Source organism: Protopterus annectens, chromosome 14.part0 (genome assembly GCF_019279795.1).
Source record: "Protopterus annectens isolate FY-2018-M chromosome 14.part0, PAN1.0, whole genome shotgun sequence".
In the NCBI taxonomy this organism is placed as follows: domain Eukaryota; kingdom Metazoa; phylum Chordata; order Ceratodontiformes; family Protopteridae; genus Protopterus; species Protopterus annectens.
In genome coordinates this window covers 881,630,679-881,655,639 of record NC_056748.1, presented here as the reverse complement: position 1 = coordinate 881,655,639, position 24,961 = coordinate 881,630,679, and the positions used below count along the sequence as shown (strand labels likewise).

The 24,961-nt window shown below is 37.3% G+C and overlaps 1 protein-coding gene across 1 annotated transcript in view; it reads left to right on the top strand.

Moving 5' to 3' along the window:
* Positions 1-24,961, top strand: part of LGI1 (leucine rich glioma inactivated 1) — a 412,750-nt gene that overhangs the window by 364,157 nt on the left and 23,632 nt on the right. The window contains exon 6 of the mRNA XM_044056664.1: positions 17,630-17,799. Within this exon, the coding sequence (XP_043912599.1) occupies positions 17,630-17,799 (170 nt within the window). The remainder of the gene's footprint in view (positions 1-17,629; positions 17,800-24,961) is intronic.

The window sequence follows — 24,961 nt, the reverse complement described above, 5'->3', positions numbered from 1 at the left end:
TTTTTGAGAGATATCTAATAACTCAGGTACAAAAGATAGTAAGGACCAATGCTTATTAATAATGTTTTAATAGTTGCGCTATTCTGATCAAAATTAAGGATATATCGACATCCACTAGATTGAGTTTGTTCTTTAATTTGTTTATCTTGTTTTTGTTTATTTCTAGTGGAAAAAACTGGAGGATATATATCATCCTTATGAGTTAGAATATAATCTCAAACATCATAGGCTGTATTAATGTTATAGCCTCTATTTATAAAATTTTGAGCCATGTCATTTAACTGTTCAGTCAGTATAGTGGACTGTGTATTAAGTCTGCTTAGGCATGCCATTTGATTCAATTTGATTTGTAATAACATTATTAAATATATGTGGGGGGTGCATGCTGTCTCATGCTAAATAAGTACATTTTTAACCTCTTTCCTATGAAGTGTAGTTTCTATCTGTCCATTTGAATTCTTTGTTTAATGAATATCTAAAAAAATAGCTTGTCTATAACGCACAGTTTTCTTAAACCTTAGAAAAGTAGTAGTATTGTGTAAATAATTAATAAACTCATTTAAGTCATTCAGTGTTCCTTCCCATAAAAGAAAAATGTTGTCCACAAAACGTTTATAGAATACGACACTTTTGTCATCCAATGTACATTATGATACAATATAAATTCTTCTTCCCAACAATTCATAACTATGTTGGCATAGGTATTTGCTATGGGGGTGCCCATAGCAACCCCCAAAGATTTTCTGTAGTATTTATCTTGAAATAAGAATATATTGTTTTCTAATACAAGGTTAAGCAGATGGCAAATTAAATCAATATCCAGATGTCTGGAAACTAAATGTTTTGAACTATATTGCCTTACCATATCTATGCCTAGATTGTTGGGTATGCATGTAAAGAGAGAATCTACATCTAATGTCACTAAATGAGAAGTCAGTGCTGAATTAGTTTCTGTCCAATCAAAAAGTAATTCCATAAATTATGTGTTATCCTTTACTATAGTTGTAGAAGTACTTAGAACAACTTTAAGTTCAGACTCCAGATATTTAGAGAGAGCCTCAGTTGCCCATCCCCGTGCTGATACAATGGGACATAATGGTGGATTACTCAAACTTTTATGTATTTTCAGAATCCCATAAATTATGGGAATAACAGGTGTAGTAACAAGAAAAATAATTATATAACTTTTCGGCATTACATCCACTGTGCAGCAAATCACATAAACTATTAGTTATTTGTTTAGTTACATCACGTATAGAATTCTTACTGATATTTTCATAATCAGCTGTATTAAGCATTTTAAACATTGATGCAATATACCTATCACTGCTCATAATTACTACCCCCTACCTTTATCTGCAGGCTTAATAACTATTTTATCATTTTGCTGTAATGAACAAATAACATTATAATCAGTTTCAGACAAGTTATAAATCTTTTCTTCTGCTTAGAGGTAAAAGATGCATAAATATCTTGTTCAACTAGCTTTTCAAACATATTTACCACTTGATTTTGAGGTGGTATAAAAGTACTGCTTCTAAAATATTTAGGCAAACTGTCAGCATGTGCACCTCGTTGTTGCCGAAATATATGAAGATTTAGTTTCCGAATAAACAGTTTAAAATCAAGAAGAGTTTTAGAAACATCAGTGCTAGTAGCTGGTATATACGTTAAACCTCTGTTTAAAACGTTAATTTCTGACTGAGTCAAAACATAGTCAGAAATGTAAAAGTAAATGTCTGAATAAGCAGTACTTTTGGTTGGTAAGTCTACTTCAGTTTGTTGCTCTTTTTCCACTCGCGGTTGCTCTGAGAGCATTTTCTTTTAGGTGGAATAGGCTATGGCTTCATTTGTGAAGATAAAAAAATCTCCTTCCCGGTAAAGACAAATGTTATCAATAAGATGCAATGTTGAAACAATATGTGGATCTATCATCGGTCTACGTGTTTCACTTGATGTAATGATATTAAGCAGGTTTCCCACATTCGGCATTTTGACAAGTGTGTGGGTAGTATCACGGTCGCTAGCATCGCCAGTGACATCATCCGGAAGAGATGGTGTCATACTGGAATCCTTTTTAGTCGCATTCAGTGCTTTGGAAGTGTTTTGATTGGCTGTTTTATAATTCGGCCAGAAAAAAAAATGACCAAGTTTGAAATCATTAATGTCTCCTTGGAGTTTATGTTTCTTATGTGCAATTAACAAATTCTCAAACTTGGTTAACTTGTCAATTGTTTTAACAGTAAATTAGAATGTATATCGCTTTCAACACCTTCTGTGAGATCTTTATACATTCCAATGATTTCATTTCTAAGCTGCTGTTCAATTGGCTCATAATGATTATTCATAAGCTGCATATATTGTATGGATAGTTTTAAATTTAATTGCTGCCATTTTCTTAATAGTTCTGGCTGGGACTCACCAGAAGTAGGCATTTTTAAATTGCGGAGTCCTTTAGGAACAATATTTAGCTTGATATAAGCATTAAAAGTCAGGCGTTGTCATTGTAAATATTTGAAATTACTTACAGTTTTGTCAAAGTTCATAAGTTTGGCTTTATATTCCTCAACGCGTGTTGCAAGAAGGATATCAGCATTGCTGGACTCCATGGTTGTTGTAAGATCAATAAGTAAGGGATTATCACGAACGTCCAGGAGATCCTGAATACTCTGAACAAATGTATAAGATCCCATACTAGTTGACAGTAAATTTTGAACCTGTTGCATGCTAGGCTGGGTTAGTTCCAGGTAAAGTCAAACAAAGCAAGAAAGACTATCCAGCCAATAAATTGGTACAAACAATAATAGCAAAGTCTAAATAGTAAAAGTTGTACCAAACCAAACAAAGGTCCATAAAAACTTTTCTCCATTAACATTGAAAAGTCATTTTACTATCCTTAACGCTAAAAAGTCAAATGGTCTATATAATTAATTTTTAAAGCAATTTTTTTGAAATAGAAGCTTATTTTTATATTCAAATATTAGTAGCATATAATCCAGTGGATTTGCTTTGACTCTGAATATGTTAAAACAGGGAAGCACCTTTCTTTGCCATACCTTTTACCAACAGTGCTGCAAGTCGATTTTCAGACATATCACACTTTATATCTATATCTGGTGTAAATTCAATATTTTGGTAATGGATTTTCAGCCTTTTTGCCAGCAATGTGACTTGCAGATTTGTCAGTTCATTTCTGATGGTTTTCAGATTTCACTCTATCAACTCTTTTAACTTAAATTGTGCCAACAAGCAGCATGTTTTCATGTTCCTTTTCAAACATATGAAAATTCTTGTTAACATACTTGTCTTTCCTTTTGCATAGCATTGCAAATGATTGTATCATAGCTTCTACAAAGTGACTTAACACTGGGTACTTCCTCCTCTCATGCTCATAACAACATATAGTACATACAGCTTGAATAACAGCTGCATTGTACTTTCTGTACTTCATAACTCTCTTTTTTCACCATTTCTGTTACAAGACATTCTTACTCTTTTTCTCATTTCTACTTTATTTTGCATACATCTTATTTTATACACTTTCATTTTTTTCTCAGTCAATTATTTTAATATGTACTTGTAATTTCACTTACTTTGAACATCTCCATAGCTTTGGGTAAGGTCGGGTCTGCTTATTTTAATGATCTTCCCCAGTTTTATTATTTCTGTACCACGAACTATACTGTCTCTTATTCATGAATCATGTAGCTCACCAAATTCAAGGCCTTTAGATTGTTTTAACTCAGTTGCATAAGCAGCATGCAGAAATATTTCACACTAGGCATTTTTGGGTTTATCAGCTTTTCTGATCATATTGAGGAAGAACTCTAATGTCTGAATCTCAAGTATCACATTTTCTGCTCAACTGCCCCACGGAGAGATAATTCATAATAGCTGCAATGGACCGGTTTCTCCAACTACAAATCATGCTTTTGTATTTTTAATTTCATACCCCTCAATTTCTTTGCGCCAGAATTATGAACAAAGGTCCAAAATTATGGACAATGTTTAAATGTTACTCTAATTTACTTAAAATGTTAACAGCAGGGCAAGATTTTGCAACAATATACATTTCACTTTGAATATCTCCATAGCATTGGATAAGGTCAGGTCTTCTTATTTTAATGATCTTCCCCAATTTTATTATTTCTGTACTACAAATTATTCTGTCTCTTATTCATGAATCATGTAGCTCACCAAATTCAAGGTCTTTAGAGTGATTCAACTCAGTTGCATAAGCAGCATGCAGAAATATTTCACACTAGGCATTTTCTGGTTTATCATCTTTTCTGATCATATTGAGGAAGAACTCTAATGTCTGAATCTCATGTATCACATTTTCTGCTCAACTGCCCTATGGAGAGATAATTCATAATAGCTGTAATGGACCGGTTTCTCCAACTACAAATCATGCTTTTGTAGTTCTAATTTCATATCCCTCAATTTCTTTACTCCAAAATCATGGACAATGGTTAAATGTTACTCTAATTTACTTAAAATGTTAACAGCAGAGCAAGGTTTTGCAACACATACATTTTCTGAACAAGAAGCAGTCTGAAACTTTAATAACATGTAATACTAACTCAAAATAATCACCAGTAATTTACCAGAAAATCAGACAAGACAGGGCAAAAACAGAAGGCAGAATCAGGGAGAGTTGTGTCATTACAAGAACATTCATTATCTAGAATCTTGTATTTTCTATGGTAGTTTTTTAGTATTGACTCACAGTCTTGCTTAATCTTTCATGTAAACTAAAATACAATATTTGTTAGCTTCTTTTGTTTATTTTCAGTGCCAATATACAATTCTATACAGCTTTCTTTTGGCTTCATGATGGATGCAGTTTCTTTGCATTGCTTCATTTTTCCTCATGTATCCCAACAGTACTTTCCATTTGAGATATTTTTTTAAATGACATATACAAGCTACATTAGCTTTTCTCATTGACGTGGTTTATTGGCAGGAGTTTGTACAGTTCATGCAACTTTCTGGGTGTGTAGTTCACTGCTGTATCAATTTTGGTTTTGATATCATTACATTCATCTGTACTGGTGGAGATAGTTCTACTCTATCTGCATAAGTCCACATTAGCTATAGTTTGAGCTGCACAAAACATACCATTTAAAGAAGCCTCAACATGGCTACAAAAGCTACAAGAGCCCTGCATCCTCTGTGTGGGGATTTGCCTCCCACATTCTTCTTATTTAAGTATTTGAACTCCAGGATCACACAACCTCAGAGAACATTAAAATGCCTAAAAACTTTGAATCATGGCTGGTGCAGTAGTACAATCTGCACCATAGGTTCATAGGTGTATACTAGGCTAATGGCCCTGGAGCCTTTACAAGCCTAGCCCATAGGCTTACCCTGGCATCATGCCACCTGACCTTAGTTCCCAGTGCCTCTGTCGAGTAAAGCCACTGGAATGATCCCTGGGGTGAATTTTTTATTTCCCATCCAGTCATTAAGATTTCTCTTGAAGAGGGCCAGTGAGGTGCTCTGCTTGACATGTATGGGTAATCTATTCCATAGCATGGGCAGTCTCTGGGTTATGAACCTGTCCCTCCAGCATGTGCTGTTGATTGTGGTAATGAGGTTGAGGTCTCAGAGTGTGTGGTGTGGAGGGATTGGGATTTCTTTAGATGTAGCATTTCTAACAGAGCTGGGTCAGACATGGCTTTGAAAGTCAAGCAGAGATCGCCTCTAAGTAGGTGATATGAGACAGAGAATAGTTGGAGTTTTCTGAGTCTGTCCATATAGGACAAATGTTTAAGGCCCAGGATCCTCTTTGTGAGGTACTTTTGTGGCCTCTCCAGTTGCTGAAGGTATCTAGTGAGGTACATGCCAAATGGGGCATTCTACTCAATGACTGGCCTAATGACGGAAGAGCAGAGGGAGACAATGACCTCTTTCTTCCTTGATGCAAAACCCTTAGTAATGAGATGTGCCACATAGAAGGACTTTCTGACCACAATGGCAATGTGGTGGCCAAAAGAGAGGTTACTGTCAACCTGTTTTCCCAGATCTCTTATAATGCCTTTTGTGTTCAGTGGACTACCATCAATGTGGTAATTCATGGGAACCAGGTTTTTCCCAAAGGGGATGATGACACATTTTTTGGCATTGAGCTTAAGGCCATGGTTCTGACACAAGTCGTTAGTCTCAGTGAGGCCTTTCTGTAGGCTGTCAACATCACTTGGGGAGTTAATAATAGCTCCCAACTTGCAATCATCTGTGAACTTTGTCAGCCAGACCCCCTTCATGTTGGCCTGGACTTCAGAGAAGTACATACCAAACAGGAGAGGACCCAGCACCGAACCCTGTGGGACTCCACTCGTGACTGGTCAGTAGTCTGACTTGGAGTCAGCTACTTTCACACTGTGGGTTCTACCTGTAAGCCACTTTGCAACCTACCTAGTGATATAGGGGTTGATGCCTAGCTTAGTGAGTTTTTCTATGATTCCTGAGTGGGGAAATGGTATCAAAGGCCTTGGCCAGCTCAAGGTAGGCTGTAGGAACCACCTTGCCTTTATCCATAGGTCTGGTGACTGACTCAAAGAAGTTGACCAAGTTGAGCAGGCATGATCTACCCTTCACAAAACCAAACTGCATGGGGTCCAGAGTTTGGAGATTCCCTATATCCTTGTTTATTAAGTCCATGATGATGCATTCCATAGGTCCCAGGGTCTGTAAGTTGCTCCTCCTTTGTGGAGAGGGATGACTGTAGCAGTGCGCCATTCAGGAGGAACAAAGCCTGAGGTGAGAATGTGATTGAACAGGGCACACAGGTGAGGTGCCAGTTCACTCTGCAGTTCATGTAGAACACAGCCAAGGATATTGTCAGGTCCCATAGAAGCTGTATTCTTGGCCGTGGACAGTGCTGTTTTAACCTGTGCAGCAGTAATACTGGGTGCCTGGTAATCTACTGGTATTGTGACTGGTCTTTTCAGTGGTGAGAGAGGGGTAAAGTTGGCACTGAATATGTCAGCCAGTATACTGACAATATCTGTTGGCTTGGTATAGGAGGTACCATTGTGCAGTAGCTCAGAGCAAATCTGGGTATTACCATGGCGATTCGTAACGTAACTATAGAAGGCTTTGTGGTTGTCTTTACTATCTGCTGCAATTCTGTTTTCATAGCTAGCTTTAGAGGATTTGATCACCAGTAGTGATTGTCAACTGAAAACAGTGATTGATGAGTTGTAGCTCAGGAAAGTATACATGATGACCTTAAATAATGTCCAGTTTATACCTGACCAAGGGTAGGGAAGGTACTGGAGATTACAAGTTACTGTTGTCAAGTTTTATACAGTTGCAAGGTAACAGACTGATTTTGCTGACATTTGGAGTTTTAGTATGTTTTACACATTGACATGTTCCATATTTTATGCTTCAGCTGTATTTGCTGCCAGGTTTTCAAAATTTGGCCTTTTGACTTTGGTCTTCCCATGCTTAGTCGTTTGGCATTAGGGATTATCAGTGTTCTGTTTGAACTACTGTGCATTTAATAAAAAGCATGTTAATGAAACTCTCTCCTGTTATGTTCACTGTCCTCTGTATATTAGCTGTACTTTGTGTAACAGTGTTAAATTAATTGCCTTTACTAATGGTCTGTAGGTCCACATGCCTTGTGGCATAAACCATAGCTTAAAATGGATCCATATGGATAGGAGTACCAATAATGTTAATAAACCCTACGTAAGTAAATCTACATCAAGGCAGAGCCCTAATGAAAATTAGGGTCTATGTTATATCCTCGAATGCTTAAAAAAGCGAACGCTGATTGATCAAACTTATTTTCACGAAACTGCAAAATATCGAAGCAGCAGAAACTCAAATTTTTTCCTAGGGAAAGAATTCGGTTGTCCGTTTCTGTTGCTTCGGTATTTTCAGTGTTATGGTGGAAAGTTACCGGTCGGATTCAGGTAAGTGTGCGATTGTGTGGATGTGAGTGTTAGGGTGATTTAGGTGAGTTAGGGTTAGGGCTCGGGTTAGGTGTCTGTGCGATTGAGTGGACATGAGGGTTAGGGCGGATTTAAGTGAGTTAGGGTTAGGGAGCGGGTGAGGTGAGTTTGCGATTGTGACGGATCTTAGGGTTAGGGTTTGGGTTAAGGTAAGTGGGTAGTTAGTGGTGTGTGCTTAGTTTAGTGTAGGGTTAGGTATCAGATTTTAGGTGTACGTGTGTGGATTTCTGTTTGTTTGGTGTGCTTGTGTTGTGTGTATGTGTTTTGGATCAGCGATTTTTTTCCCTGGGAAAAAAATTGCTGATCTGACAGTTCGAGATTGTAAGCTTTCCCTTAAATTAGGTCGATCAATCAGCATTCACTTTTTTAAGCATTCGATGATATAACATAGACCCGAAAATTAAGGTTGGGAGGTTAGCCTAATGCTTAACAAACACAATGTACAGGGTTTGATTATCACATGGACTAATTATCTAGGCTTGAAATGGCTCACAAGGGCAGTTAGCCCAGTAAAAATCTATGAATCTATAAAAAAATAAAAAAAAGTGTCTATTTCTTGACAGTAGTATAAATGCCACTATGCATCTGTCATATGGGAGTGCTCCACCCCCTTAATCCAGTCCCTTTATCCACTGCAGCTCTAAATTGTGGGTGCAACTTAGATGAAGCATACGAGCCTGGATTAACAGCTGCATTTATATCTCCTCATAATGTTATGTTATCCTGGAATACTTCTATATTTACATTCCCATGCTTCCTAGCATATTTTGCTGGAGTAGCTGCTGGAAGGTTAAGATATATAAATGTAAGAGCCTTAATAAACATTTTATCAATGAAAATATATGCTTCAGAGTGAGGGACCATTTCTAAAGAAGACTAGGAAATCTGAATATAAAATAAGTGTTTTGCACTGGGGATAGAAGTGCTCTTTATTCCTACCTGTAAGACCCTGCCAATAGATTTTTCTCATATCCCCTGACTCTACTACCAAACTCCTAGGCATTACCATTAACAATAATCTTACCTTTGACACCAATTAAGGTTTAAAACTACTCACATTGAGCCTAGTTTAAAGTGTCGGAAAAACAGTGTCTCTCTTTAAACCTTAATTGTATGACCATGTAATAGGTATAATGGTATATATATCAGTTATTTGTTTTAACAGTCTATTGAATGGTCTCTGAAGAAGTTAAGCCATCTGTCTTGACGAAAAGTGGATTATATCTTTGTACACTTAAGCTGATTAAAGTATTCCTAAACTTGAGCACTTTACGCGTGTAGTGTTCTGTCCTAGTGTGGAGCATCAAGGATTCGTGTTTTTTTGGCGTTATGCCCTTGCAGTAACCCAGACTAAGCTACTACTCTTATACTAATATCTCCATAACCCTATTCTCTACTAACTTTTATATTCCTAATTGCTTACCTTGTAAGAAAGGTAAACCAGGAAAAACATTTGTCAATTCCTCTTGTCAAGAACTTGTCCTATATTGTGTATAAAGTTATAAGTGTTATTTTTTGTTAAGGACTGCTTATGTGCTGAAATATCTGATATGTTCATCTTTATGGTCCCTTTAGTAACCTTATCTCATTGTTTAATAATTGTATTTCTCTTTGGAGCTTTTCTCCCCGGGCCTCTACTGTAAATGGACATATACCCAGTTAGACTAGCCCAGTCAACAAATGTAAAATAAATAAATAAAAATAAATAAATAATAAATTGTTTGAACAATAAGAGTCCAAGGATGTAGCCTTCAGGAAGTCCTATTGTCAGTGTACTTCTATAATGGTTACACTGTGTATTTTGACTTTAAAAGGTAGAGACGCCTTGTGAATTTTGAATATATTAGGAATTTATTATTTAGATATTATGTTATCTTGTAACATGCTGTCACAAGGATGGCAAATAGATGCAGTTAATTTACAAAAAGCAAGTGCTTTATAATGTCAGATGCACTTTTTTAGATAAACAAGTTATATCAGTTAATTTAACTGTCTGTTTTTAGTGGTCAGTGAATGTTCTTTTATGAGTGTCAGTAGCCTGATCCTGTAGGGGCAGTAGAGGTTTAGAAAACAAAGATAAATGTTATCTGAATGCATAGATCAAGAACAAGAAAAGCCAAGTATAAGGTTCTGAAAGATTTGTTGTACAATCTAGTAGGATATTACTGGCTAAGTATATTCTGTAGTGGCTGTGGATTATGGCATATTATTTTGAGAACGTTATGGTAATAGTTCCTTTGGTTACGGGACTACATTTCTCTGAAGAATGGTATAGTTAGCTAGTAGAGAGGTGAATAGTGTTTTGCAGGCAGGTCTTCACATGCCTCACTATGCCCATTTTGTACCCCAGCAAGAAAAGGAACCTGGAGCCACCCCTGGTTACATCATTTATGAGGCTTTCTTGCAAAAAGGATTAATAAATAACTGTGATAACATATTTTTCTGAATTTTAGGCCCTGTCTTCCTTCCCTTAGTCAGACAGGGAATCATAGTCCCTGGCTTGCAAAGCGTAGCAAACTGGATATCAGGTTTATTCACCTTTACACTACAAAAGACTTAACAGCTTTACAACCCAGGAAAATGGAAGGGAAGGAAGGCAGCTTTTGTGACTGATGTGAGTCAAAAGAGTTGTGAGTTTTGAGCTTCAGTAGTTTTATGACCTCAGCCTGAGACAGATCCAGTACTAGGCAACCTAGGCAGCTGCCTAGGGCCCATGTTGTCTGTGCTGGGCCCTATAAAAATATTCTGTAAACACACTGGATGGCTTTAAGACCTCACAGGAGACTTCTGTTAAGTACAAGCTCCAGAAACCTCAGCATTATGACAGATATCCTAACACAAGCTGGGAGATTCGATAATGGAGCAGATGTCCATTGCAGAAGATTTTGGTGTGGAGGAATTTGGAGCAGATGTGCAAGGGTGATTTGGTTTGGAAAGTTAGCACATCTAACAGCAATGAGTGTGATTTGATTTAGGTACAGCCAAGGAATCAGAATGGGAGATTTGGTGTGTGTGTGTATCTGTGTGTGTGTGTGTGTGTGTGTGTGTGTGTGTGTGTGTGTGTGTGTGTGTGTGTGTGTGTGTGTGTGTGTGTAATGTAACAAACAAAGCTTTCGGGAATCTCCCTTCTTCAGTGTTAAAATTAAATAAGTTAAAACATTATTTTATAAATGATTTGCCAATAACCCACATGACACAGCCGTCCAATGTGTAAATAAGCATCATTAAGAACATAAACTCTTCTATTGGCAAATCATTTATAAAATAATGTTTTAACTTATTTAATTTTATCACTGAAGAAGGGAGATTCCTGAAAGCTTTGTTACTTAATAAAGTGAGCGTTTTTCTACCTGTTCTGTTTTCTTTTATGTCGTTTAGAAGTACAAGAATCGGTAGAAGTTAACCAAGATTGAACTTTTTTGTTTGTGTGTTGTGTGTGTAATGTCCCAGACAGGAGGGCTGTCTAGATGAGTGACTTTGCTCAGAGTGAAACCTTGAGTCTTGATTTCTGGCAAGCAATTGCCTTAAATCACCACACCAACTGCCAGGCCTCCTTTAATTAATTTATTTTTTTGTTCTTGTAAATGACTGAGGATTACAGTTTGTCAATGTCAGTAATAGAGTTTTAGCTCTGCTGTACAGTGTCAGTGGTGCAACAGGTAGCATACTTGAAGGTTGTGGGTTCTCATCTCACATTGGGTAGATTGATAGCTGCCACTACTATGCAGCATTGGGGGGGGGGGGTTGCTGCAGTTGGATGAGATGCCTAGTAACTATGAATCTGTTGCCAGACATTCCCTATTGCATATCATCTACATGCCATTTTTTTTAAAGTAACATACAGGCAATTTATTCTTCAAGACCAGCAGGCACTGAATTTGTAGATGAAGCACTGAAATGCAAAGTTGTTTGCCAGCAGTAACCTCTTTAGTAGTTACAGATCTCTTTAACATGGAATTATTCAGATGACATTCACTTCTGCAGAGACTGTGCATATTGTTATTGGTGGATTATAATGACAGCAGTTTGTCTGTTTATGGTTGAAATGTTCTGAAATGGATAGCCTTGTGATTATTGGTTCATATGCTTTTTTCACTGCTTACTTAGAACTCCGTCTAACAAGCGGTGCTGTATTAAACACAGAATATAATTCATAATTCATGTGAAGTGAGAGTTTGAAGCAAATTCCAAGCAGAAACTTCCAAGATTGGTGGAAAATGAAACTCATGACTTGACAGGAATAACCACCTTAATGGATTAGTGCTGATAATCTGTTTGCCAGACAGCTGCTGTAATTCAAAATCATGTACATTCATGAATAATGACTGCTGGAGTATGCATGGTGAAATAATTAATTCAAAATCTTGTACATTCATGAATAATGACCGTCAGAGTAGGCAGGGTGAAATAATTAATTAAAAATCATGTACATTCATGAATAATGACTGCTGGAGTATGCAGGGTGAAATAATTCATTCAAAATCATGCACATTCATGAATAATGACTGTCGGAGTATGCAGGATGAAATAATTAATTCAAAATCATGCACATTCATGAATAATGACTGTCGAAGTATGCAGGATGAAATAATTAATTCAAAGTCATGCACATTCATGAATAATGACTGCCGGAGTATGCAGGGTGAAATAATTAATTAAAAATCATGTACATTCATGAATAATGACTGCTGGAGTATGCAGGGTGAAATAATTAATTCAAAATCATGTACATTCATGAATAATGACTGCTGGAGTATGCAGGGTGAAATAATGTGCGGTTTAAGGCCATTAACTGTGAGCACTTTCAATGATGCCTTCTTTTCTGTTACAGTGCTGAAATACCTGCTGTAAAGATACTCATAATTTATTTTAGCTTCTCCACAATGGCCAGCTCTTTCTTATTAATGTGAACATCCTTTTTTCAGTAATTGATATAGCTCTTGAACAATAATTGATTGTAGCTTTATGACCAGGGCAAAGGATTTAGCTTATAGTAGCACCAGCACCGTACAATGAAGCTTCACAGGGCAGATTCAGTGATTGGTCAAGACCATAATGCTCTGATATGCTATCCCTTGACAATAGCCCCTTAACATCCTTGAACACCTTGTGAATGCAAATCAACTTCCAAGTAGTATTTTGATCAACTAGAATGTGGAGAGGCTCTGCTACAGTCGCTTTATTTTCCAGTAAGGAATGGTTAAAACTTAATAGACTAAAGAATAACTGCTGTTCCTATTTATCCTTTGTTTTAGGCACATCATGGACAGCTTTGACTTTCGCACCAGTATTATGGATGCCTTCTGAATCAGTCTTGAAACTGAGGAACTAAACACTTGATATTCTAAAGACATATTTTTCTTTAAATTTAGACCAAAATGTACAAACGTTTGGAGCACTTTATGTAGCTGTCCAGCCAAACCTTGTATGTAATCTGCCCCAGTTAAAACAACAATACAATAAGGCAAAAATCTTGGAAAATTAGGTGGGGTGTTATACATCAATTTTTCATAGATCCCTGGTGTGACAAAAACTCCATACTGTAACCAAATATTTTTAAAGGCAGCCTCTTGCATGATAATTGCATGTACCGCTGCAGCTGGATCAAACTACTGGTAACTGCTGGTAACCTTGTGCCAAATCCGATTCTGAAAATATTTTTGCTTTTGACAAAGTAGGAGTATTTGACTGATGGCTCCTGTAATGTTTTGTTTATTGTGCCCTTGTTGTCGGCAGCTATATATCCTCACTTCCCTATTAGGTTTCAAATCAGGCAGCATAGGTATGACCACGTGGGATAGGTTAACTGGAACTAATACATTTTGTTCCACTAATCAGTTTATCTCTGCCAGCATTTTGGATGGTGGACATAAATATTAAGTTTTGGTTTCAGATGTATATGCATTACATTAGGGTCCAATGGAAATAAAAAAGTGATTTTCTGAACTGCAATTAGTCCTCCTCAGACACATTGGTAAAATTCCTCAGGAACAGCCAATACTCATTCAATAGTAAAACTGTGTACTTCTCTTAGCTGAATACCCGGGGTTCAAACAATCACTGCAAAGAACTGGATCTTTGACCTTCAGTACTGATAAGGCACAATTTGTCATGGTCCTTCATGCAATGGATCAGTACAGAACTTCCATCCAGCATCTTTACATATTCTTTGTTGTACTCCACTAGCTGAAATGATGATACTTCTCTGCAGAAGTTAGTGAATACTCATTTCTTGAATCTACCTCTATCCTGCATGAAACTGCTGTTCAACATAATAGTGGCATACTGCTTAAATCTGTCTGCAGTAGTTGCTACACTGTTTATAGCTTCTGATGGATAAACACTTGCACTTGTTTCACCCCAAAGAACATCAAGGGGTGCGCTAACTTGTTCTTCCACTTTGTGAAAAAAACTCATCTTCAGTGGCTTATACTTTCCTAAATGTTCACCCAGAGTACACTCTTTTCAAAAGGCCCCAGTGTCTGCATTTATGACAAACTGCTTCTCTGAAATGATATCAGCCACGTCTTTGGTACCTTCCATTGTTATTACAATTCCCTTGGACTGAATCTGGATTGTATAAATGCAGAGCATGTGGTTTTACTCTAATGCCTTTATTCTACAGTTGATAGACTTCTGATGCATACTGCCTGACAGTGAATTCCTGGATTTATTTGAATGCAAAGTTGCAGCCTTATATGCTAGAGCTTACTCCCGAACTCTCTCTCTCTCTCCTGTTTATGTGCCATGTGGTACATCGAGCAATGAGCACATTTCAGCACTCATTGTTTCTGCAGCAGTTACAGGTTTTATGGGTTCAGGTTGCTAGCCCAAGGCTCCAACCCTCCTAGTAGGGTGCAACACACATACACTCGCATACACACACTCACACCCAGGGCCAATTTAGAGTGCCCAGTCCACCTACTGCACAACTTTGGAATGTGGGAGGAAACTGGAGCACCCAGAGGAAACCTACGTGAATACAGGGAGGACATGCTGACTCCACACAGAAGGCACCCCAGCCGAGAATCGAACCGTAGAATCTCTTGCTGTGAGGCAATAACGTTAACTACTACACCACTGTGCCACCCCCTCCTGAGCTATAGGAGGGGGTCAAATTTGTCTTTGCCTGGAGTCATCTCTATAGGATATTGACCCTGACCTTACACACATCTCTGTCTCTCAAAAGAGAATTCAAGTTATCAAACTAGCACTTTTCTGAAAATTCCTACGTTTTGCATTATAAACTGTAATGCTTTCATCTGGATTTTTATTTATTTTATTTATTTAATTATTTGACATTTGTTGACCAGGAAAGTCCACTGGGCCAAGGACCCATTTTCAGTGGAGGCCAGGGGAGAAAAGCTCCAAAAACAGTTGCAGAATTTATATAACATAGCATTAGTATGGTAAGGTTACATATATACAATTTTACAAATTAAAGCAGTGAAACATAGCATTCAGTCTGATGTGCAAAATTAGAAAATTTACATATACCTTTAACTATGACATGATAGTTTATAGAAATATATACAGTTAAGAGGCTAGAAGGAGTTACAGACTGAGGAGCAAAACAGGGTGGTTTAATCATGTGATTATAGGAGCAGAGATGGCTATTAAGAAAGTGGTTTTGAAAGTTTTTAAGGAGTCTAATTGGGTAATAGATGGGGGGAGAGCATTCCATAATTTGGCAACAACATGGGAATAAAGGCATTTGTCAGCTCTTTTGTTGGCTTTGTTATGGTTAGGAGTTGTTTGCTAGAAGATTTAAGAATCTGAGTTGGGGTGTGTTTGTATCATAGTTTGAAGAGAAGGGCAGTAATTTGGGTTGTAAAGTAATTTGCGGGTAAGAGTTAGTTGGGTATAATGTAGGTAGTGGAGGAATTTGAACCAGTTTAAAGATTTAATGGCCAAGCAGTGATGAGTGCGAGTTGACATATTGGAGGCAAACTTTGCTATTTTGCAGCAGCATGATTGTAATTTATTTGAGATGTGAGTGTAGGTTAGTGAAAATGGGGCTAGCTTAGAGAAGAGAAGGTAGAAGAAGAATGTTAGCCAATTTTAACTTGATGGACATGTCCAGATTTTGATTTCATTTATTAAAGTAGAAATGTGCAAAATATTTTTTTAACTCCGTCACTATTTTCTTAAATAACTAGTCGTTTAGTTTAGATGAGGCCACACATTCCTTCACAATTTAACATGTTTTAATGGCAATAATAAATAGCACTACACACTTCTTGTCGGGATCTGTTATTTTGTTTGCTTCCCAAAAAGTTTCATCTCTCTGCATACAAAGTCCTAAGAAGCCAAATTTACAATATTAAACTGCTCAACACAGCCTAACACCATGTAAAGTATTATCGTAGATTCCTCTGATATATGTTCTAAATAACGTTGTGGTCTGTAGTCTACCTGCAAATGCTTTATTTATCCTACCTCTGTACTCTGCAGTTGAAATCTTTATACTTCATCTAGTCTTCTTTTTTTATTTCTATGTATCTGTACGATGCGTAACCTGAAGCTGCCTGACTGAGAATGTTGTACATGCCTTAGCATGGAAAATTCTGTGTCTATATCACAATTCTTAGTTCTGCCAATTGCAGATTATAACTAGCTGTCACTACTTACTAAATATTTCTGTCTATTTAATTCCTATGTTCATTATTAACTATTTAATATTCACTTTTAATTATTTTATTGTTTTCTGTAATCATTTCAGATCTGAAACTGCTCCACTTGGACAAGTGCTCTAGCCTAGTTAACAAATTTAAATGAAGTGAAATAAAATAGTAAATACATTTTTGGTTTCCTTGCAGATCAGTACAATTTACAAAGAACCTTGAAGTCATTGCCACTGTTAAATATTGATACAAGAGGCTCTAATCACTACCACACACACATCAGCAGCAAAAACTGCTAGTGACAGCTAGGAAAAAAAACACAAAACACTAAATAGGTACAAGAGAGCTAGTGTCACACAAATCAACAGTGCCACCTGCTGCCCTGGAAAAAAGTTACAAGAGTATTGCTACAACATGCTATTTATTGTTGGTTATAGACATCTGCTGAGAGGCTGCTGCATGCTGTCATGGGAAACATTTGTACTGCTTAAAGGCACGTATATGAATTGCTGTGAACAGAGCTTTGTTTAATGTAACCTAGTGCATTATAAAACATGACGTGTTTTTATTTTATAGTACTATGCTAGATTTGTTTTGATTTAAAAAATAGTTTCGTATTCCACTGTAATAAGTTGTACGGGGAGATTTTAGTTTGCAAAGATAAATTAAGAATATGTTTTAAGCCTCATTTTATAGTTTAGAAACATGGATTTTGGCAGTAAGAATGCAAGACAGAGGAAGTGAATATATATATATATATATATATATATATATATATATACACACATGCATATATATATATATATATATATATATAAAATATATACACACACACATGAACGCACACACACACACACATACACACACACACACACACACACACACACACACAGGAAATTTTAAATTAATTTACATTCTTAATACATTTAGGTATAATTAGATGTTGTAGCACACTGCAGTCTGTTATCAGAATCTCATAATTGATTAGATGACACAAGTATGCTGCACTTTGATGGAAATATTTTGTCTCTTTTTCAGTGATCTCCGAGGGAATTTGTTACATTGTGACTGCAAACTGAAATGGCTGGTAGAATGGCTGGTTAGCACCAATGCAACAGTCGAGCACATTGAATGTGCAAGTCCACCTCAATACAAGGGCCGTAAAATCAATGACCTAGTCCCGAAAGACTTTGACTGCATAACCGCAGGTATATATATATATTTATTTATTTTTTTTTAACATTTGTTGACTGGGAAAGTCCGACTAGGTTCCACAGAGCCTGTTTTCAGCAGAGGCCCGGGGAGAAATGCTCCAGATGTATGTCTTTGGAATGTGGGAGGAAACTGGAGTACCCGGAGGAAACCCACGCGAACACAGGGAGAACATGCAAACTCCACACAGAAGGCACCCCAGCTGAGAATTGAACCGGAGAATGTCTTGCTGTGAGGTGGCAACGTTAACTGCTGCACCACTGTGCCGCCCATATTAGGTGATGCATGAGTAAGTAGTGCGGTTTATGATAGATGGTGTACGCTACAGTTTAACTATTCATGATATTGTCTGAGACTTTTACACTGTCCACCAATGACTTTTGGGGGGGGGCTGTAATTTTTCAAACAACATTTATAATAAATAAATATTTCTGTGATAAAAGTGTTGATTTATTATATGAGCAGTTGCCGAATTGACATAAATAAAGCCATACATTAAAGGTACTGTTGCATCATTCATTAGAAATTATATAAGAAGCTCAAAATCAAACTGTCTAAGTAATACATTTGTTTTTAATCTGAGTCATTGATGGTCTTTTTCTTTGATGTCTTTAAGCAATGGATTGACTTATATAGTAGGACTCTAACCAGTATAATTATCAGTATGAAGGTATTAGTTCTGTGTGTGTGCGTGTGTGTGTGTGTGTGTGTGTGTGTGTGTGTGTGTGTGTGTGTGCATGTGTCTGTATGTGGCTGTGTGAGTATATGCAGAGGTATGAGTGTTCTCATCTAAGTGTGTGTGTGTGTGTGTGTGTGTGTGTGTGTGTGTGTGTGTGTTATACAGTGAATGGGGGGTACCTGTGTCAATGTAAAGCATGGACTGTCAGGGATGACTGCTACAGCAAAGTACTTGCTAGTGTTTGGAGTAATCACTGCATGCTTCACAGATGTGCAAACTAGCTGATAATAAGGTCTTTCCTCATTGCAGCTAATGTATCTCTTGAGTCACTGGTTTCCTCAATTGACCTAAAATGCCCTATTTGCTGCAGCCTTACCTCTCACAGTTAGGCATGATTCTGAATCCTGGCCTTACTGTGCTACTTGGAAATCATCCCAATAACAGAATAGAGAAAAGAGAGATAGCAGGCTATAGGCACAAATAAATAAAAAAAGCCATTGTATCCACTTCTAAGGATCATAGGATTATAGGAGTTACAAAGCAACCTAGCCAGTAGGGCATTTCCATCTTGATAATACCCACCCTTAGACTTTGTGTTGCTCTTCAAGGAGGGACAAGCTAGTCATACCAGGGGTGAATTTATGAGTTACCATCTAGTGTGCACACTGCTTAATTTGGAGATGGAGTTTGTCCAAGAGATGGGGCAGATGCTGCATGATAAATCTGTCTCTCTTTCTAGTCTTATTTATTTATTGATATAGATTTAGGTCTCTGGCCTTAGTGTTACCTGGACTGTTTGATTTATTGAGGTACTGAACACAAAAAGGCAGCCACAGGAATTCCACCAACGAATTTATTAAAATTGAGTGCTTTCATCCACCAAATAGCTGGACTTCTTCAGAATGAACTTGCACACAACACATTCGGCTTAAATACCCAAAAACCCTCCCTAATGAGTCAATTAACACATAAAAAATTAAAGCAGCAACTAAGTGAATGATACAAAAGTTCATGTCCAGACCACGAAATAATATTGAGAAATTGTGATTAAACATATAAAAAACAGTTGCCTTTAATAAAAAATGAAACACATGTTAAAGCAAAAACGATTAAACTGCTAACATGGATCTCAGTTTCAAAAAGCTAGCAATGGAAATAACATAATTGAGACATGGGGTCCATCCAGCATTACACCTGAGCTGCCACTTAAGTGCCAAATATTCTAGAAAAATATCCCGGGGGCTACCTCTGGGATCAAACTCAACACTATCAATAAATGTAAACTTAAAAAAATGAGCTGGAAAATTTTTAAGATGTCTATAAAGAGCATTCCGCTCATCCCTCTTACTAATGTCATAATTATGTTGGTAAATCCTATACCTGAATTGTCTGATAGTTTTGCTAATGTAAAAACATGTACAACATTGGCAAATTGCAATATAGATAATACCCTTGCTATCACAGTTATATTTCTTTTTACACTTAATGTGACCATAACCATGAATAAAACATTCAGTGCCCTCAAGAATATATTTGCATTGAGAACAGTGACCACATTTGCTCATCTTTCTAATAGTGGACTTTGATAAAGTTCTTTCAATCATCATTTTGAAACAGGTATCTTTCTGATATACAATAACTGGATGGTCCCCCACTTTGTTAAAAACTTCCAGGTCACATCTAAAAATGTCCCAAAATTTTGTAATGATGTGCTTAATCTCTCTGAATTGCAGATTAAACTGTAAAATCATTGCCTTCCTATAAGAAACACTTAAAGAATTTGTGACAGGATCCAAAGGGTTAACAGTCTGGGCCTGTGCATTACCTAAAAGAGGGGTATAAAAAACATTCAACTTCTTCCTCTTGACTTCCATAAAAATTTCTGATAGGAAGTCTTGTGGATAGCCCTTTTAAGAAACATATCCAATAAATTACTACATTCAACCAAAACTGTGTTTCTTGACTGACCATCCTTGCCAGCCCGACACATTGACCTTTGACAATGGTCTTTTTTTGAGGCAAAGGATGCCAGCTCTGAAAATGCAAATAAGCATTGGAATGAGTAGGCTTCCTAAATAGTGTAGACTCAGATCTTTGGGACTCCCTAGTCTTAAAAATAGTAACGTCAAGAAAATTGACATGTTCAGCATCAACCAACATAGTGAATCGTAAAAAATTAGTAGATGTATTAATAAATTCAAAGAAACCATCAAGTCTTTCCCTGGTGTCATGCCAAAAAATAATAATATCATCAATAAATCGTTTGTATAAATGCCAGCTATCATGGGTAAAAATAAAATTGGTTTCCCAAAAGGCCATAACAGCGTTGGCAAACACTGGCGCACATGCAGCACCCATGGCAATACCATGGGTCTGCTTAAATAAATGGCCCTCAAAATTGATGAAATTATTTTGCAACACAATTTCCATCAAACTGCTCAAAACCAAACTTTTGTCATGTCCCAAACTTGAGTGTAAGGCTAGAAACTGAAAAAAAAACAGTCAATTCCAACCTCATGTGGAATGCTGGAATACAAATCTTTAACATCAATGAGCACAAACAAAATGTCATCCCTGTAAATACTGTCATTGACATTTAATAAAAAATCCCAGGAGTCTCTCAACAAGGTAGAATAATCTTTAAACACACTTTTCGTCTCATGGTCGATGTATTTAGCAATAAGAAATGTGTTGGAACCTTTGGCATCAACTATTTGCCTTAAAGGAGGTTCCTACAAACATTTATGAAACTTGGGGAGTCCAAAAATGGAAGGTGTTCTGGGAAACTAAACCTTTAGATACTCTAAATCTCCTAAAGAAATCTGATTATTCAAAAAAAGATCCTCCAGGGCCAAATCAATTCTGTGAAGAGCCCCATTCATCTCATTTAATGAAATGTCCTCATAGGCATCAGAAAAAATGAACAGAAAACATATTATTGATATAGTCATTTGAACTCATGACAACCAGTCCCCCTTCCTTGTCTGGCTGCATGATTCGTACAGATGTATCACTTCTAATTTGTTTCAATAACTTATGTTCATCACTACTTAAACTGGTGGGACACTTAGGTGAATATGTTATTATTCTCCTAATTTCATCCTCACACAATCTTTCATACACAACAATAAGTGGATGCAGGGGGGATGGAAAGTACTGGGCTTCTTGTTGCTTTGTGTCACCGACATAGGGCAATTATTGTCAAATAAAATACTTAAATTGCGTTTCCTCAAAAAAAGCCTAAATTGAACTAAAACTTGATCTAATTTAGCCCTTTGTGCCAGGACAAAAGTCAGTCCCTTTTGGAATAAAGTGGCCCAATTTATTGAGGTATAAGTGTTCTTGGACTACTGGATCCTGTATTCAACTATAAGCAAGGCACAAGTCACCTATACAGAGTCTATATGAAAGTGAGTTGGAACAAAGTTTCCACTCTTTCCTAGAAGTCTTAAGTCCCTGAACATTTTAGTTACAAACCTGTGGGGTCTCTCCAATTCCTTGATATGCCTAGTAAGGTAAGTCCCAAAGTGGGTGTTGTACTCAATGGTGGGTTTAATTAGAGAAGAGTACAAGGAGGTGAGGACTTCTTTAGATCTGGAATACATACTTCAAACTATGAACTGTACAGCTAAGAGAATTTCCTAACCCCCTGTTACAATGTGATGGCTAAACCTAAGGGCATTGTCCACTTATGTACAAGGGTCCACTTATGTTCCTTTCAAAGTGGTGTGTCATTTGTGCTGCAAGTGTCTATGGGTGCTTACCAAATGTTGTGATGTTACTCTTTTTGGCATTAAGCTTGAGCCCAGCTTTAGTATACCAACTACTGACAAGTACAAACTCCTACTGAGTGCATTCATGTCAGAGGGGGTTTTGATGACAACTTCTAGCTTACAATCATCTACAAACTTTGTTAACCAGAGATCCTCATTTGATAATTGGAGATTAAAGACATAGATACCAAACAGCAGATGTCTAAACACTGAACCTTGTTGGATTGCACTGGTTACTTACAGGATCTCAGATGATGCTCCACCCACTATTACTTTGAGAGCCATATGTCTAAACCAGTTGACTATCAACCTAATTATGTATGGGTCAATTTCGAGTTCATTCAATTTGATAATTATATGTGCACATGGGTATTGTATCAAATATCTTGGCAAGGTCAAAGTATCCACAGTCAACAGCTTGAGTAACCCTCTTAAATAAGTTTACAACATTCCATAGACGGGATCGACCCTTAATAAAACCAAACTGTTAGGGGTTCAGTCTGATTAGATTTTTGATATAGTTAATTAGGTATGTAATGATACGGTCTATGGTTTTGCACATAAGATTAGTTAGGCTGACGGGTTTGTAACTCCCAGGGTCTAAGGCTGGGTAAGTCTTGAGGTGTGGCCTTACAACTGCTGTGCACCACAACTGTGGAACAAAGCCAGATGATAGGCTCAGGTGAAAGACTTTGAGGAATGCTTGTTTGTTGGTATTCATTAGGCAAGCTGGTATATTGTCAGACCCCATGGATGTTGTATTTGTTGTGGGGAGTGGCTTCAGTATTTGCCATCTTGTGATAATTAGTGGCATGATACATTAGGGATAGGTGGGTTTGGAATAGATGTCTCAGGGTAAGGTTGGCACTAAATGTATTAGCCAGTATGTGAGCACTGGATCTGATTAGTTGCTTTCATTGAGAATAAGCTTGGAGAAATGTTGGGTATTATTTCTTATTTTTCAGGCATAATTAAAGAAGGATTTGTGGTTGTTCTTTTGTGGCTTGACTGCATTTGTGGAATGCTAGAATCATAATTTCTATTGATACTATCAGTTATATGTGGTGAAGTTGCAGTAGTAATTTTGCAAACTTTTGGTAATCTTTTAGTCCATTTGGGTGAATATGGAGTCAGTGCTGATAACTGTGCAGCCATTCTTTCTAACAAAAGCTTCAAAGAGAAAAGTTGAATGCTAAAACAGCTTTAGTTTGGTAGTCCAGCACTGCCAAGTAGGTGAAATATGTACAGTGTACATTCCACCACAAGATGGCAGTGTAAGAACAAATGGCTAACATAATGTATACCTGACTCCTGACACAGGCTGGGCCATGACCTGGGATACTGACAAATAAAAAGACAACATGTTCAGTTACATTTTCAGTATACAGAGAAATGTGTAGTGAAAGAATCCGAGAGGAAACAATGTTATAATGAGTCAACAGTCTAACAAAATGAAACATGGTATATATAAAATTATATAGTTGGCGACCCCCCCCAAAGTGTGGACTGAAACAGAGAATGACAGAAAATCATCAGTATATATATATATATATATATATATATATATATATATATATATATATATATATATATATATATATATATTATATATCTGTATGCATGTATATGGGATGGCTGGAGTTAGTCTAAAGCTGGATGGTACAAAAATGTGGAGATGCATGAGGTGGACACTTGCCATATGTATAAAGAACACAGAACCATTAGCACACAAGAAGGCCCAATAGAAGGCAGCATGACAAAGGCATGCAGAGCACAGGGCATCTACTACAAGCACGTAAAACAAAAATGTGAAAGTAGCACTTGTGAGTTTGCACAAGTTGTAAGAATACAGACTGGGAGGAGAAGACCTCTGATGGGCATGTACAAACATATAATGTTCACTAAAACTGATATACAGAAGTAATTTAATATCTGGGTGATGGTGAAATGTAGTGTTTGTGGAGAATTCACTTCTTCTTCTTCTTTTGGCTTTTCCTGGTTTGGGGACGCCACAGTGGATCACCTGTCCGCTCATGATTGGCTGTGGAGTTTTACAGTGTCGAGTTGACAGCCCGGCGCCCAACCTTCCACAGAAGGCACACACACACTCACACCTAGGGCCAATTTAGAGTGTCCAATCCACCTAGAGTATGTCTTTGGGATGTGGGAGGAAACCGGAGCACCTGTAGGAAACCCACGTGACCACAGGGAGGACATGCAGACTCCATACAGAAGGCACCCCAGCCGTGGATCGAACCGGAGAACCTCTTGCTGTGTGGCAGCAACGTTAACCGCTGCACCACCACTGTCGCCCTTGTGGAGAATTCATTACATGTGCCAGATATTAGAACACAGGTGAAACCTAAGCAGGACAGAGAGCACAGGATGATTTGTGTATATTCAGAGCAATGTCATCACAATATACAAGGACAGTTAAGATAGCTTTTTGTTACTGATAATGCAGTCTTTCCTGCCACTTGGCCATATGTGTGATGTCTGCAGTGTCACCTGAATCTGCAGCTGATCAGCACCCGTGCAATTGCACTCCACCTGAAGCAAGGCCAGCATTTAGGACAGGCACATACATTCTATTTGTTCCCATGGATGTATATGCAGTAATTATATCAATATGCAACAACACTGAAGTTGTTGAAAAACCCTTGGCACTTTAAAACATAGGCTAGAATGCTGATGTGTATTGCATGG